Here is a 17663-nt window from a genome sequence, read left to right on the forward strand (position 1 = left end):
ATTACTAATGCACTGAATTCCATTTCTCCTTTTTAAATGCTCAATCAGTGAGAAAAACATAATTATTTTTTAAAAAAACCAACTTATCAGGAAGACAAATCCACAAAATACTCCAACACCATCATTGTCCCACTGTTTAGGTCCTCTAATAATGAGAAGAGCAGATAAAACAGAATATGCTATACAGTAAATTGGAAAAACTGCAGAACACTTCAGTAACAGACTGCCCATCCACAAGATCAGAAAAACAGGGACCAAACTACAATATAATCTCATTTAGCTTTCTGGTTCGAGCATCCATCTCCTGGAGAATGCCTATTCCTTCACATACTTGTCCATTGCCCTCTGTTCACAAAATGCAGCCCAGATAACTAGATGAAGTCTCTCACATAACCTTCAGAGAGGCACAGCTAAATTAGGCCATATATCAGAGCATATGAAGACAGCTTTAGCACAATGAACGCTGGAAAATGTCTCTGTTATAACAAGAGGTAAGGAGGAAGAGCTCAAAATCTCTGTGCCCTAACAGTGAGCCACTTGTTTCATCTCTAGCTGAATACTGAACAGGTTTTGGAGCTCTAAGATTGCAAAACCTCTGTGTGATAAATCGGCAATTTCAGTGGGGGTCTTTTTGTTTAAAATGTTTATTTTTTCAAATAGTTTAAAAATCATTCTCCTCACCAGTGACTGAGCCTAAGCCCTATTATAAGTAGATGTGGAAGAATATAAAAGGAAAAAGTGTATTCAGAAAAAAAACCCCAACCCATAGCATTAATATTAATAAGTTAAAATTAGACACAGTCTGACCTTGTGAATTACCCAGGAGATCTGATTAAGTGCAATCAGATTCCAAGCACTATAATGCTGGGAATACTGTCTGACCTAAGAGCTTTTCTCATCACGAAATGTCAGCAATAATGACCTCAAGCAACTTCACCCTGAATTTGGTCTGCCTTTGATAAAATACCATGATAGATCCATGAGGTAATAGTAGCTTACAAGCTTATAGAGTCTTCATCATTAAGCATGACATTTTTCCTATACAAAGTGCCAAACTGGGAAAAGAGGCCAAAAGGTCACAATCCAAGGAAGATGCCTTTCAAAAGGCTTTCTTTCAGCAGAAGGCTGCTGCAAAGTCAGTGCTGCTAACGCGATCTACAGGGGCTCTCTTCGACAAGCCTGATGGGACTGTTTTACAATGACCACTTAAATGCCTGTGGAGATCCAGCTCCCTAATTATTGACTGACCTATGTATTTTTGACATCAGTTATGCCCCTGAGAACCTGATTTGACAGGCAGTTAAAAGCCCACAGTTAAATAAATTCTGAAATAGCCAAGACAAGCAGACTGACTTACTAAGAAGATTAGTTTCTTCTGTTCTTCGGAATATTTTGGGAACTGTGTAAAAACAAACACCATTTCGAAAGAATAGAACCTTGCAAGATTTTGTATGCCAAAGAGCTAATATATACACACACGTGTACCACAGTCCAAAAATATCTTAAAACATAAAATAATCTGTGCCATGACCATCTGTTGATCAGGATACCTTCATATACAAGGGCTGGCCCTTAAGAAAAATGGCAATTTCAGTTTAGTCAACCACTCACTGAAAGGTGCCATGGACAGTTGAAGATGCGGTGCTCATGTTCTCTTCAGCTGATGCTGGCAACTATTTTAAGGTTAGAAAGCTAACTACAGAGGCTGCTTTTCCTGCTTTTTGCTCTTCCCTAGCAATGGGAAGAGTAATTCAGTCTGTGAGATTCAACCTGTCTTTGAAAAAAATTCACACAGATTTGCTCTTGCCATAATTGTTTTTCTGCTCTTGTCATCACTCCTTCATTGAACCTCTCTCCAGAAGCCAGAAGGATGAGGTGTCACATCAGAAAGTAAAAGGCAGAAAAAGACACTTACAAAGTTAAACATTGAGTCAAACAGGGAGGCAAACCTGTCTTGTAAGACGGAGCAGAACAGGGACTTATCCTAGCACAGTACAGAGGAAGATTAGAACAGACACAGAGAAGAAATGAAAGGATAAGCATCTTGAAGGATCTTTTATGGCTCTTTGAGAGTAAACCCTAAGCATTTTCAGAAATACAGATATTTTTGTAAAAAAGTAGTAGTTTTATTATTTCTTATAATGATTAATAGATTTAGGGCTGAAAATAGTAGGTAAGCATCATGCTGCTTGTTCTTCATTCTACTGGCATGTAACGATGTTGTCTGTTCTTCTGCTTATTCCAGTGAATGTAAAGGTTTTGTGTTAAACCTAAATCCTTCATCTTCCTCTAGAATTACTTCCCATCAGAATCTAAGTTTCACCTGTGTGACATGACTCCAAACGTAAAAATATATATATAATATATATTCCTGATATATACCAGGAAAAGACATCTTGCATCATTATCACCTTTCTGAATCATAGACTCATACAGTACCTGTGGATGTATCCACTGTGAAAAAAGAAGAAAATTCTCCTGGGACCAGTTCATATGTGACAACGCCAAATATTCCTGAATCTCTGTCTGTGGCAACAACATTGATGATTTCTGTTCCCAGCTGTGTGTGACTGCTGATACTTGTCACATAGATGTCTTGTTCAAAAACAGGTTGATTATCATTAATATCTTCTATCTCGATGCGAACAAAAGCTTGGGCACTCAGACCACCCTGTTGGATAAATAAGAAAAAAACCTCAAAAAACAAGATCAATTTTAAAAATAGGATGGTGCACAACTGGCTTCAGTCCATCATTTGGAAATGGAACATGCTGCAACAGTATTGATCAATGAAAATGTGCATTAATAGCAACTTACAGTACGTGCAATACCCCAAAAGATTGCACATAAGCAAGCTACGTGTTCAGCACAACACCAAGGGCCTGATTGAGTACATAAAGAAATCCAGCTTCTCTACAATGGTGAGGCTTGAACACAAAGCCAGTTTTGTTAATGCTAATGAGCACCACACAGGTCAAAAACATTGCTAGTCTAACCTCACATGCTTCTGCTGACATCACCAAAACCCCACTCACTCCTTCACAGGTAAAAGTCAGGGCTTTATGCCCCAGAAAGACATGCCCTCAGGTGACTGTGGTGCTCCAGGAAAGCAGGAATAACTTCTCTCTATGAGTCTTTCAGATGTAAAAGCATGACCATCATAACAGTGAATATGAGGCTTTTCCAACCAGGGACGACACAGACTAAAAGCTGTGCAGGACAGTCACCTAGGCTCAATTTACTGACACATGCCAACAAAAGCCACTAAAATACCACACAGGCAGTCATAGCACCACATTTAGCCTTGCTCTGGAGTGAAACTGGAGAAGAAAGGAGTAACTGCAAGCTGGCTTATCAGACTATGCTACAGAAGAATACTTATTTCCTATGACAAAGCACTGCATTTTGTGACAATCTGCAAAAAAGACAGTTCTGTGGGTGCTGAAGTGTAGACCAGCCCCACAGGCATCTGAGTGAAACTAATGGCAGTTTACTTCTCAGAGGCACTACCTTGCATCCCCTGTGGACTCCCTCCCTGAGTTTGGAGAGGTTCATACTTCCAAGATAATTTTACAGCCATAGGAAGTACAAGCATTTTTAAAAGAAAGCAGGTCCACTGTGGCAGAGATAACAGTGAATGCTGAGGCACTGGCATGTTCAGAGGCGCAAGGCAGCACAGGCATGGATAGTCTGCATGTGCTTTATGCAGTACATTAAGACACAGATGGAGGAAGAATCCTGAGCTCTTCAAAGTCACACTGAGCGTGCTATGCTTGTAGCAGTCACTTACAGAAACTGCTGACACAGATCAGATGTTCATGCATACACATGACAGACTATGCTGAGCTAGTGCAAACTGAATTTTGCAGTCACAGTGGCTATGATACAAAGAAAATCAAGCCAACCCAAAACCAACTATGTTGCACATTTCTGCAATCTAATTCTTCAAGGCAATTATTTTTTAAACCTGACCTTCATGAAACTGTCCAATGATTCAGACTGGATGTGACTCCTTTAGACTTGCTCTGCTGCACAAAAATTACCCACAAAACTATTTTTGAGGGTTTCCTTAGTATGACCACAGATTTAGACTTATTTTTGGAAAAAAGAAGTACTATCAGCATTTGCTTCCACATTTCCATAGTGATTTTTGCTTTGTCCTGGTTTTGCTTTTTTCTTCTGTGTTGTAATATTACCTCTGTTAGGTGGCAGTGACGTTCCCATAAAGGCTCATCTACGTGGAAAACTAAGATGATCTTGTGCATGATGTGTTTTTTCCCACAAAGGAGGAGATCCATCCCACATCCTCCTGGTGTGCTTCTGAAGAAAATAAGGCATGGCATGCTTCCAGGACTCATGCTGCTGCACAGGCAGCCAGCAGCCAGGATACTTGCCTGGGGACCAGGACTCTAAAGGACTAGCATCAGCCTACAAATTACTGGGACTGCCAAGAAACCCCATGCCAATATAGAGAAATGGAGATGGCAGTGAGCCCACTGCCAACACCCCCACTTCAGGGCAAGCCCCTTCCCCAGTAACTTGATATCCATGGTAAGGAAATCCCTGCATGGGAGCTAAAAGGGCAGGCAGGGGAAGGAAAAGGATGTGCTCTGATCACTGTCAGAAGATGCTCTGTGTCTCCATAGCTTTTAGATACTTTAGAACAAAATCAGAAGTACTTTTAAGGGAAGATGGCCAGGGAAGAAGTGAGGTCAAGAATAAAAAGTATCTGAAAAAAGTTGGTTGGAACAGCATGAAACCAAACTCACAAGAATTTGTGTTAAACTGTTTCTTTCAAGCTTCATTATTGCTAAACAGACATGAAAAAACTCCAAACCCCACTCTTCAGCCAATTTGTATTTATGCTACAGAGTTATGTAAAGACTGCAAAGTTTTTTGAAACTGATCAACTCTAAGTATATGGGGAAATCCAATCTCTCAGAGGGTAGACCAAATTTTACGATGGAGACAGAACCTTCTTTTCCTGAAGGAGCAGTGCATACCTTCACATGTCAAGTATGAGATTTACTTAATAACTTATGATATTAACTACCTATGGCCCAATTCTTGCTCTGACAACTGAAAGTAAGTATCATCCCAACTGAGAAGGAACAAAAAGTCCTATTTCTAACAATGTGGATATACTTCATCTACTCAGAAGCAAGCAAAACACAGATCTTCCAAAATATGAAGTCTATTGCTGACAGAACATTACACTTGTCAAACCATGTTAACAAGCAACAGAAAGCCACAGCTGTTCATTTTAAAATCCCTTATCTCAAATGTTCAAGTGTTTTTAACTACTGCTGTACTCTCTGATGCAACAAAAAGTCACAATTACAATGACTTCTCTATCAGAGTCCTGAGAGTTGTGTCCCTCATGGAAGAAAAAGGGGACATAAACTACCATCAAGTCAAAATAATAACAATTAATGTTTTCTTTACTTCAGGAGGATCAAATTTGTGTGAATATCTAAAGCAATTAGAACACCTCTTTACCAAGTCTTAAAAAAGAAAAATAAATTATCCTGTCTTTGGCAGGGGAAACTCTTTGTCTTAATAAGTAGAAATGATGCTATTTTGCATAGCTGTATTTCTTCATTTAGGTGCTATAAAATGCTTAAAACTCCATCAAGATTTTAATCACAGCCTCCAAAGTTTTTGTCAGTGAACCATGCTGTCAAATTTTTGTTCCAAACTGAACTTTATGTCAGATACAGAATCTCTGACATAAAGGGTTTTTTTTGTAAACCTAAAGGATACGTTGTCTTGAAATTGTAATGCTGTCAAAGTGGAGAGATATCTACAATTATTTCAAAAGCCTTAAGTTCTTCAGAAGCTTTGCCTGTGAGTGCCAAGTGTTTATATCTAGATTTCAATTGCTCCAGTGTAAAAGACAAAGAAAATCGGATAGGCAGGGTGGATTACCAAAAAGCAAGAGACAAAGTATCTCTCTATGCAGAAAGGCAGTAAGAGAGTCACTAACACACCTGCTGCTGGTGTACTGAACATTTTGCAGTGATGATGTGGCAGGGGAAAAACTCCAGGCCTAACATTCCATATAGAAGATACAAGGATACTTCTTTTCATCTTTGGTTAATCAGGGAGAGTGCTCCTGCAAGCTCTCACAGGATGTTTATTTAACACCAGTTTAACAGAAGCTGTTTTCCACCTGCCTCTCCCACGGGCTCTTGTGTGCAATTTAAATTCACTCCTTACATTTTCTACACAATGCATAAGACATGACTGACAAGCTCTAAAGCCATGTAATGGAGTAGCCAGGAACAGGTGGAGGAAACTGATAGTTTTGCTGTAAGATAAACTGCACACCACCTGGAAAATACTTTCTTTTCCTCCTCATTTCTAATTAACTGTGTTATTTTCTTTCCTTTTCATCTCTCTACCCTCCTTTGCCATAAGTGACCCTTCATTCTTCTCCTTTCTTTTCTGTACACATTTCTCCCCTGATCACAGTCTCTACAAGTCTCTACTTTGAACCCCATACCTAACATCTCTAATCCATCAAAATCAGCAGCAGAACGTCAGGAAATAAATATCCTATTACAATTCTGCTTTAAAGGTGGAGAGTTGGTCAACACAAGTTCAGGTGCACTGAAAAATTTGAAAAGCTGATATTGAATTTAGGTGCTTTAGTATTTAGGTCTCAGATGGGCAAACTTCTAGAAGATAAATCAATGGGATCTACAAAGTGCTGACTTCCAGTAAAAAGATCAAGCCTTGTCTGTCACAAACAAGGCAATCAAAAACTGAACCTTTCTCCCCATTATTGAACTCCTGAAAACATGAGGTCCCTAAATGAAGATATATGACAGAGCAATTTAAAAAGTAGATACCCTATAGTTTCAGCTATTTTCCTTTTACTTGAGGTAAAAAATTAAGGCATCAAGCTTTTTGCATGCAAACATGTTTTCTTTCAGATTTTCAAAATAATCTTCTGTATGAGACTGAATATCTTAGAAAATTAGAAACTTTTCAAAATTTTACTGCTATTGTCCAATTGTCCAGCTCTCACATAACCTTTATTAAGGATTAATCTTGATATTATGTGTTCTTTACATTTATACAGCTTCAAAACATGTGACTGAGAGGAAAAATGAAATTACGAAGTATAGCAGAATACATAATTTTCTGCTGTTATACATTGCAATATAGACTGCTTTCCTCTTCAAAGTTTGGATTTCTGTACTCAAGTATCAATTTTGAAAACAGAAATCACATACCAGTGAAATTCCAAACTGGTCACACAGACCTACCTCTGCTATAAAAATTACAGGCACTGTCCAGGAAAAACCCACACTTATATTCTTATATTAAAATCATAGAATGGTTTGAGTGGGAAGAGACCTTTCAAAGGTTACCCAGTCCAAGCCCCCTTCAATGAGCAGGGTCAAGTTATCAGACATTCAAGTAAGATGAGCATGGAAGCAAACATACAAATATATTTCTGTAATTTTTTCTCCTCTAAAGAAATCTGTGAGGAAGAAAAGGCACACTGTTAAAGGCAATATTAATATAAGAGAATATTTCTGCAGCCTGTGAAACAAACACTGAATTTTGACAGCTGAAGAAAAAAAAACTGTTTAACTATTACAGATATATCTGAATTCAACAGAACAGAGAGATACCCTCAACTGCTACATTCTCAAAATAGAATAATTAATACCAACCATCAACTGCAGCTATTTAAGTTCATCTACTCATGAATATGGAAATCATAGGTCACTAAGCTTCTTCAGTGTACTATAAATTACAGGCATTTTAATGAAAAATACAGTATTTATAGCACAGCTGCATTTTTAAAAAGTTATATTAGATACACTTAGGACATTATCTTAAATGCAAGTTCAATATTCAAGATAAGAAATAAAGACTGCATAGCCTGAAATAAATGAATTTCAATGTTTTTCAGGACAAATTGTACTGCAAAATGTGACCTGAATAACATTTTGAAAAGTTTACACTTAGGACATTATCTTAAATGCAAGTTTAATATTCAAGATAAGAAATAAAGACTGCGTAGCCTGAAATAAATGAATTTCAATGTTTTTCGGACAAATTGTACTGCAAAATGTGACCTGAATAAATACACTTAGGACATTATCTTAAATGCAAGTTCAATATTCAAGATAAGAAATAAAGACTGCATAGCCTGAAATAAATGAATTTCAATGTTTTTCAGGACAAATTGTACTGCAAAATGTGACCTGAATAACATTTTGAAAAGTTTCCTTATGTTAATTTTAACATTTGTAGGCAACCGATAACCTTTTTCTTCAGCTTCTTCATAATTCATTATTAAGCTGAAGAAAGTAAAGACAAGTACAGAATTAGCCCCACATTGCAAATCACCTCAGATTGCAAATCACCATGCAAATCATAAAATGAATATTTCGTAATGAAAATAATGAATAATTTTCTTCCATTATTTTTCTGGAGCTTACTAGCAAAATTTTTTGTTACATGGCATCAGGTAGGCAAGGTGTCCATTCCCAGACATCCTAAAATGTTCCTACCACAGCAAATGTCTCCTCACCATCTTTGCCAGAGACCTGCAAAGGACTATTTCAGGCACATACAACTACCCTGCCCTTGCTGTACCATGAATATCCACTTCCAAACACCAGAGCTTGTAAAGTGGGAAAACTTTCAGACACTCAGCTGCAGGGGGGCTGCACCCAGACACAGCCAGAGCTGGGGCATCAGCCAGCTAGAAAGGACAAGGAAAGGACAGAAAAGCCACTTTCACCCACAGTAGCCATAAGGTTCTAACCCATGGTACTGTCTTATTACTGCTGCACTAATCTTGAAAACAGGGAGCAGAAATAACTCAGAGTCCATTGGTTCCAACAGTAGGAGGAAAATCAGCAAGGACTAACACATCCTAAAAACATTTTTCCAAACATTTTTTAGGAGTCATTGGATATTTTACAGCCACTTTGACTAATGTCAGTAAAAATGTACAGTTCATGAGTATAATTTTCCGCTCTCTTTAAGGATAAGACATTTTATTCAAATGCATGCAATTTTTACATAGTCACTACATTCTCATTTAAAAGTATACCCAGGCATGCAAATTTGCAAATCCATTCACAAATCTGGCAGTGTGGCAAGGTGAAACTTACCCCATCTGTAGCTTTTACTAAGAGATCATAAGTGGTTGGATCTCCTTCTCTGTCAATGTCTTGAGACACAAAGATCTGACCAGTGTGTGGGTCAATCTGGAAAGCTTTGGATTTTTCATAAAAATTAAATCCATCGTAAAGAGAATACTCAATTTCTCCAAACTGGTCAGCATCTGCATCTGTTGCTTTGACCTGCAGGGAGACAACAGAGGTAAAAATGAAGCTAGTGAAACTCTTGCTCATTAAAACAAAGTGTTAGTGATCTTTGAACCCGTGTTGTAAAAGCAAATGTATATACACACAATAAATACAAACATGTTCTGCTGCCTAAGCTGGCTGCCTGCAGTTTGTAAAATATCTCAGCTACCTACAGTGTAATTATTGCATGAAAGTTCCATTAGACCTGTCAGTAACATTACTTGTTTATCTGTCAATAATCTTATCATTCTTCCTTTCCCATGACTGGAAAAGCCATGCTCATTAAGCCATGACAGTAGGCCACACCTTAAGCTACTTTCCCTTCATGTTCTTTTTACCAGTGGAGGCAGCTCTTAGGAAAACCATGTCAAATGTAGATCAGAAAGGTGCTGAAGGACATCCTTACCTAATGTATTTGATACAAGACTCCCCAGATCTTCATTTAGTTTTCACTTGAAAGAGGGCTTGGTGGCACTCATGCTTTTTGACCCGCAGGTGGATTGATTTAAAATGTATTTGATAAACACAAAAGTTTTGTACATTGCACCTTCATTTTTATTCCCCTAAGATCTTTGGTAACAAGTGTTTTGTGTTGAGTTTGGCTCTTCTCTGGCATGGTCCATTGTGAAAGTTTTCACTTAAATTTAGAAACATTTTGGTAGAAAATAATTTATAAAAATAGGTATGCATTAAGAAAGCCAGTGTTTTCAGTTCTGTAATCTATCATTATTGGAGATACATAAAGAATTTCTCCTTTGCAATTGGTTTCCTTTTCTATTATTTCTTTGAAAATGATAAATTCTGTGAGTTTTCCATCAGCCTGTCTGTACAAGCACAATGCCCGAAGACCTTAACAGAGCTTTGGAAACTCCAGTATCACAAAGCCCAAGAGTTAGAATTGGTGGAAGCTCCCAGAGAAGACCTGTGCCAGCCACTGCCTGCACCTCATACAGGTCGATAAGGTGAGACCCACAGCCATCCACCACAGACAGGGGAAAGGTGGAGGTCTGCACATGCCTGCCTGTACAGAAAACCATCTGGCACAGTTTTAGGTAGAGTTTCAAAAGAAACAGTACAGGCCAGGGAGTATTCCTAGAAGTAAGCTTGGATTAGGTCATCCTGGTTTGGGTGATATAAATTAATTTAGTTGCATGGACACAAACTGTGCCAGGTCATTTGGGCTTGGGACCCAGAACAGCCTTTGGCTCCTGCTCCTACCAGAACAAATGTGGCCATAAAGACCAGTGAGTGCCTGCATCACAAGCTGCCTTCTTTGCCCACACAGGAATTGTTTTGGCGCTAAGATACTTAACTGGGACTGAATTAAAACCAAATGAACAAAACATGTCTTGGGAAGGCTGAAAAGCATGGAAGTGGGGAAAGGGAAACCACATAAACGTGCCAATTCAAATTATAAAGCTAAAACTTACTCTAGACAAGTTATATCAATCAGAATTTTACAATGAGAGCCCAAAAGATACACGTGTTATTTCAATTATTATTTTTTTCCTTGTTGTGGTTTGGTTTTTGCTTGTTTTTCAGACTTTTCCACTTCTTCATGGAAAGCTCAAGATATTTTGTATTTCAGAAGTATCGCTGTGACTGCACCACGTACTCCAGAGCATTTTTCCTCCCACAAGACTGTTTTTCACAATGCCAAAGGCCATTATACCAGAGCTTCTGCAAAAACAAAGCTCCTTTAGGGGAGTCTTGTGCTCGCAGAGCCCTTCATGCCCTTTCCACACCCTTGCAGTTTGCATCCCACAGCTGCAGCACAGGGTGCAACGTGTGGCTACTCCTGACCTCGGTCCAACCACTCATTCTGGGCAATTTGAAGGCAAAACTTACAATCATGCACAGCTAAACAAAGATCCAGTCCTAAAAATGCTTTACAGCTGTATGTAAATCAAGTCTACAACATGCATATTTCTCCAGCCTCGTGCTTTGTTATTTCTGTCGTAAAAACAAGAACAGAACATACATCTAGTGTGCTCTCAGCAATCTACCACCCCAGTGTTATGGAACAATAATTCACTTGGCCCTTATAAGAAAAGTATTTCAATTTGTGTCTCTTGCCTGAAATCCAACAGGGGTGACAGTACTGAAAGGTTCTGTCTGCCTGTGCCTACATGCACATGTGCCTACATGTGTAAATGCTAACATTTTTGTCTGCAGTTGAGCATGAGTGATGAATTACGGGTGAAATTCGAGGGTATTGTTAGAAGTTTAGCTCATTATGCTCGGTGACTTGTTTTCTTTGTTGTAAATTATGCAGTCCTCAGACTTTGAATAGTACATGCAAAGGCATAATAAGTGATGAATTTAAATAAAAATGCTTCAGTTCAAGGCAATGCAAATTTAAAGGTCTAATTGTGATCAACTTCAATTACTATAATCATCTCTTAGCCAGAAGAACTAAGTGGCATCCATTTTTGCAGAAAAATATGATCCTTCTCCCCGTTCAAGTACCTCACATCCATTCAATTTCCACCCACTTAATAGTCCTTTTTTAAATCACTCACCATGGAACCTTTGATCTGAGGAGGGAAGATCTGGAATTAAAAGCAAATGAAAGATTTCCTGCAGCAGACAGATCTGACTTTGAATGGCCCTACACTGGAGGTCAGGGAAGCTATTAACTATGATCATAGAATCACTTAGGTTGAAAAAAGACCCTTAAGATTATCAACTAAATGTGAGCTGATTTAGAAGGAGGAATTCAGTGAAAACATGCTAACCAATTCACGTTTTCTGACACAATTAAAAGACCAAGTTACTGAAGATTTTAGAAGTTAAAAGCACACAGTAATCACTGTCCAAAGCATGTTGGGTTGGGATAGCATACTGTGAGTACCAATCCTACAGAGTACTGCAGCTGTTAACTGCCCAAGAGCTGTGAGTTACAGCAGTCCAAACAGGAGGAAATGAAGGCAGCAGCAAGAATTTTCACAGCAGACTGATCAAGAGTGTTGTATGTTGGCAATATCACAAGGGTGATAGAGTTGAATGGATTTATGTGCCTTAAAGAAGTAGGAAGAGAGAGAGTCCCATATATGTAACACCTCTGACAAGCCTAAAACAAGATTGAAATATGAGAGAAAAAGAAAGGGGAAGAAAAGGAAAGGTTATGTCCCCAGGGCCTTTCTCCTTTCAGTAAATATGTTTTCAGTACAGTAAATTGAACATCCAATTTTTTAAGGAGTGTAAACTTGGGAATAAGTTCAGGACAAAGTATTTCCCCAAGAAACAGTTTTTAAAGCCAACAAAAGTCATGGTATGGATAGCTCCTGGCTGGACTTCTCCAGTCAGTCATGCTTCCTGTAGGCTACATCCTTTGGTCAGCTTGTACAATGTCTAGACTGCAAATCTGTCAGAGAAAAAGAAAGTTTCTTCTGTCCTGTTGATACTACCAGTAAAGTGGTCAGACTACAGATATCCTCTCAGGAATAAAAAGGGGGACCTAGATAAATGTGTAAAAAACACTGACCCATCTGTGTGACGTTCAGACACAGTGTTCAGTGCTGGAAGTGCAGAAAATCTCTTTGTATATGGAAAGAGGGGATGATCTCAAAATAATCTGTGAAATTAGGGGTAATTAAACTCACCCAGATATACACTTCAACCCTATAACACATGTCCAGGTTGGAATGGAGAAATGGTTAACTACTGTGGAAGCATCTGTTCTGCCAGACCTTCATGCCAGGTCCATGGCCAGAGAAGGAGGAGCAGCCTGAGTTGGTGGCATGCTGTCAGCAAAATGTGACTGTAGAAATATGGGCAGTGAAATTACTGGTAGTTGACATTCTTCAAGTCACTTGGGTGCAATCACACATCATCAAATATCTTGAAGTCAGTGCTCTGACTTACAACCCTGGTTAGCAAGAAAATAGCATATAAAATACAAACCAATGATCTCTACCTTCACAGCTGCCTGAGGCAGTGCAGACAATAATGCTGACACCAAACCTGAAGAGTGTAATAAATACATTACTTTGGAATTTTATCTATCTGCCTGTCATAGGTCATGATTAACCCTCATCTCCCTAGTGCATCAGGTTTAACACATGGAAATAGGAATAAAGCTGCAGATCCACTTGAAGTCCTAAAAGCATGAGACTTGACTTTGAGAACAAGAACTGTTTGCCTGAGGACTTATCAGCTGGTCCTTGAACAACAATTACACTGACAACAGAAAAAGCCCCGCTCTTCATCCTCAAACTGGGCTGCATCTGGAAAGCCATAAATCAAAATAACAGCTGGAATTTAAGCTTATCATTCAACTGGCATTGATGTTTACTTTGTCAACCACCACAGGTACCAGATACTCAAAAAAATCCCAATGAATAAGAAAATCCTTAGTCCTCATCCTTGCTCTGATGCAAAAATATCTCCACTGTGCTGGTCAGGTCAATGGACTTGACTGGTGTCAATCTTTCTGTATTCTTTTAATCTGCTATAGGATGGAGACTACCACAGCTGAACAACTGACAATAAGCACTGCACAGACACAACCTTCCTAGCCTGTCCTGCAGATGATGCTGATTCCCCCAGGTTACTCCAGAAATTGCCATCAGTTTTATTAAGGCTTTAAGAAGCAAGTCCCACCAAAAAATTCAACAATTAATTCTCAACAACCTTCAAGGTGAAAATAGAAAAGCCTAAATGCAAGAAAAGAAAGAGGTTTTCATAAGAGCTGCCTCCACTGGTAAAAAGAACATTCTCTGCTCAATGACAGCATGCAAAAAGTGGTATTCACTGTAACCTCAACTAAACATTACATTTCTTAATTACGATAAGGCTTTCGGTTTTGGCCTTTCAAACAACTACATCTGTCTGGTTCTTTTTTTTTCTTTGCTTGTGCTCCCATGAGTTGTACAGAAATTCCAATGAACTACATGGTTTTAAAATAAGGTAAAAATAACCCAAATTCACATATGAATCTCTCATAAAAGATTGCACTGATTTTTATCTTCTTTATAATACACTGATTTTTACAACATTCTCTATCTCCCCCACAACAAATAAATGAAAGGAAACTTAATTTACATGATGAATGATTATGAGATCTTAGCTTTTTGCCTTCTCTGCTCTTCTGTGTATCTAACTGATGACTGTGAACAAACCTGCCAATAAAAAATATTGACAGATCTTTGATTTACTGCTTTCAGTTAGTCTATAGAAAGCAAGAAAAATGAAAATCACTGGAGGAGAAAACAGCCTAAGTACACTACAGCATCACGCTTTCATTCTGAACACCAGACACCATTCAGCAAGCCAAGTGCAGATCCAGGAAGAACTAGGCATTTCAGTCTGTATTGTAACCTGCAATTCCTGCTCTAATGCTAGCCAGAGCCTGAATTCACTCCAATTTAACCCAGATATTCCTGACATGCCTTAAGTTTTGCTACCATGCCTCCTGCAAAGCAGTGTAAGCAGCTAGATCCCATTGAGGCTAGCCAGGATCCAGGGGTGTGGGAGGCAGGTCCAGCCTGGAATGCCTGACCTTATCACTTTTATTACACTGGTAGGATCTGGACCACTGCAAAATACATTTGTTAATGTCTGAGTTCATAGCAAGCAGCTGTGCTGCTAATGCCTACTTAGCACATGGTAGGGTAGGGGTCATAAAATGTCTTTTTGGGAGAAACAAAGCTTGAGTTCCAGCACTGAAAATGTCCGCTAAAAGGACCATCTACTCTGTCAGTCTATTTAATCTACATTGCCTTCCTTCTTATTGTGCAAATATAATCAAATAGAAAATAATTTAATTTTATCGTCTATGTAACCTGAAAGAACAGAAATTAAAAGAGAACGTATTTCTGAGGAAAGAAAAAGGATTTAACAGCAACTAGCAAATATTTGCATGACTAAAGCCTTATTTGGTCATCAAAGTCAACCACTCTACTTTTCAGTGAAAGCAGCTCCATCCATTTGTTAATGCTGCTCAGGTACTCTGCTATAATTTTAGATTTTATAGCATGCTAAAACCTTGCTATGTACAGTTAAGAGTTTAAGTACAAATCCATTTTTATTCATTAGTAAGCTACAGAGCCCCAAGACTGAATACCTCTGCCAAGCAACAGCAGAGCACAAAAATTTCCCTATTCTGTGCTAATTACGTAAATCAAGGAGTGATGGGTTTAATAATTGAGCATATCTATCTCACAAATAAATAAATATTTGCGCTGAATATGTTATTTTAATGATCTTGCACTGGAGCATGTTTTACCTTTTGGTGGCAGGATTAATTTTAGAATTGTATTTAGTAAGTTGTTTTAGAAAGCACAACTCAAGGTACTAGCTGTCTTGTTTAGGGCAACTCACTATGAAAAACAAATCAGAAATGTAACTTTTATTAGTAGCATGTATTATAGCATTAATAAAAAAATAGAATAATTCCATTTTTTTTGCTTAGATCAATTAACATCATTACTATATTTATAAAGATATAATGTGATGTGTTATTTAACGGAGCCTAAATGATCAAAGTATGTATCCTGGAGTACGTGTGTGACCTTAAACAGGATACTACTGACAAAATCTTCTGATTATACTCATGTCTCTGATAGACAAATTGCAGGAGGATGCTACAAAGGAGAGAAAGAACTGTGTAAGTAGAAAAGCAGCCTTGCCCCCAGCTGCCCTTTCCTTTGGGCACAGTTTTGTGCAAATGGATTTTGAGTCGGATCAAAGAGATGATCTAATAAAAACTCACCATAAAAACTGTGTTATTGGTGCAACACTGGATTTCAGCCAAGTCAGTTCCTGATGCAGCTGATCTAAGGCAAATGGTAAGAAGGTGGCAGGAAAAGTGCAGTCCAGGTAGAGCCTAAATCCTCTCTAAGCAGTGGCAAGGTTTTAAGATAGGCTAAATCTGAACACTTACATCCATTTGCGCAAAAATTATCCAAGTCCCAAAACCAGTCTGAGCTGCTAATTCCTGCCCTCAAACCACAATGCTCCAACCAATATTCCTGAGTAGACTGCTACAACTATTTAATGGAGCTTTGTTCTGAACAAGATCACTAAGAGTAGAGAACCATTTAAAGAAACAGAATACAAAATGAAACCCAAGAAGCTTCATTTGTGTATAGTCAGATTACTGAAAAAATTTTTCCTTGTTCATTTCAGTCCCACTAGCAAGTGTCAGTGAGCAGCCAAGACTGAAAGCTCAAACTTATTTTGCTGTCAGATTAAAAGGATTTGTTGCTGGGCCTTTACAATAAGCAAAGATTATGTGTGGGCTACCTATATTGCCTCTTACAAATACACTTGTAAATTGCTGCACTCCTTGGGTGAATATGGTGGTTTAACACCAGGGAAAGGGAAAGGCCAGCTGGAGGCTTGCTGTCACTGGAGAAGAAACTTGAGATACCATTACTTGTCCAAAAAGCCCTAGCAGACAGTTAACTCAGAAAATGTACAGTTTTGCTCAAGTCCAGAGATGTCAGAGAGGGTCAACCCAGAGCCCAGCCCCTCCCACACATGTATTACAGCTGTGGGTAATACCCATGCATTGCACGTGGGTGCTTGCCAGAGCAGTGAGACTGGTCACCACCTTTCCATAAATCAGGAAGGAGTCCTCATCCAAAAAAAAAAAACCCCAAAACAAAGCAGAACAAGCAAGTTGATCAACGTTAGACAGATTCTTTTGCATTCCTCATGTCATCAGCTATTTCAGTTTATTCATTTCTTCAAATAGTGGTGGGCTTCCTACTCCCTGTAGTCTTTTTTTACAGATATTTACCTTTCAGACTGCTACCTGAGTCAATGAGTTAAATGGCAATGGACCTGTTTAATTTACCTAGTCATCCACACAACCTTGAAAAACAGGTATTTCTATTTCATCCATTAAAAATCGGTTTTTTAATGACTGTAGCAAATGTACTAATGTAAGTTAGATAAACAGCAATATCATTATCATCATCATTTGTCCCATTTTGTTTTGATCAGCGTGGTGAGGTTCAAGAGCACCACTTCAAGACAGGCTTTGCAGAACACATAAGCAAAGGAAGGCAAAGGCTTCTATCACTTTGTGTGTCTAGTGTTCTGAATATAAATGCTCATTTAAACAGACTGCCAAATACTAACAAATACGAAATGCCCTCCAAAATCTCTTCAGAAAGCTGGCCTCTTCTGTCGTGTCTCCTTCTGAATATCTGTTAACATGCTTATGTCCAAAATCACAGCAATAATAGCATTTTCTAACTTGGCTCTCAGAAATATGGCCTGCACTACTTTCAGTTATTGCCCATGAAATGCTGTGTCCCTAAGTGTTAAAAAGAAGAATAAACTTTCTCCTAAGGAAAGCATACATTTTCT

The 17663-nt window shown here is 38.5% G+C and overlaps 1 protein-coding gene across 1 annotated transcript in view; it reads right to left on the reverse strand.

The window, feature by feature from the left end:
- The window catches only part of DCHS2 (dachsous cadherin-related 2), a 62629-nt gene extending 52751 nt beyond the window's left edge, over positions 1 to 9878 (reverse strand). The window contains exons 1-2 of the mRNA XM_017736747.1: positions 9144 to 9878; positions 2440 to 2671 (exon numbers count right to left, since the gene is read on the reverse strand). Of these exons, the coding sequence (XP_017592236.1) occupies positions 2440 to 2671; positions 9144 to 9386 (475 nt within the window). The 5' untranslated portion in view covers positions 9387 to 9878. The remainder of the gene's footprint in view (positions 1 to 2439; positions 2672 to 9143) is intronic.
- Positions 9879 to 17663: the final 7785 nt, after the last annotated feature.

Source organism: Corvus brachyrhynchos, unplaced genomic scaffold (assembly GCF_000691975.1).
Source record: "Corvus brachyrhynchos isolate BGI_N302 unplaced genomic scaffold, ASM69197v1 scaffold175, whole genome shotgun sequence".
NCBI lineage: Eukaryota > Metazoa > Chordata > Aves > Passeriformes > Corvidae > Corvus > Corvus brachyrhynchos.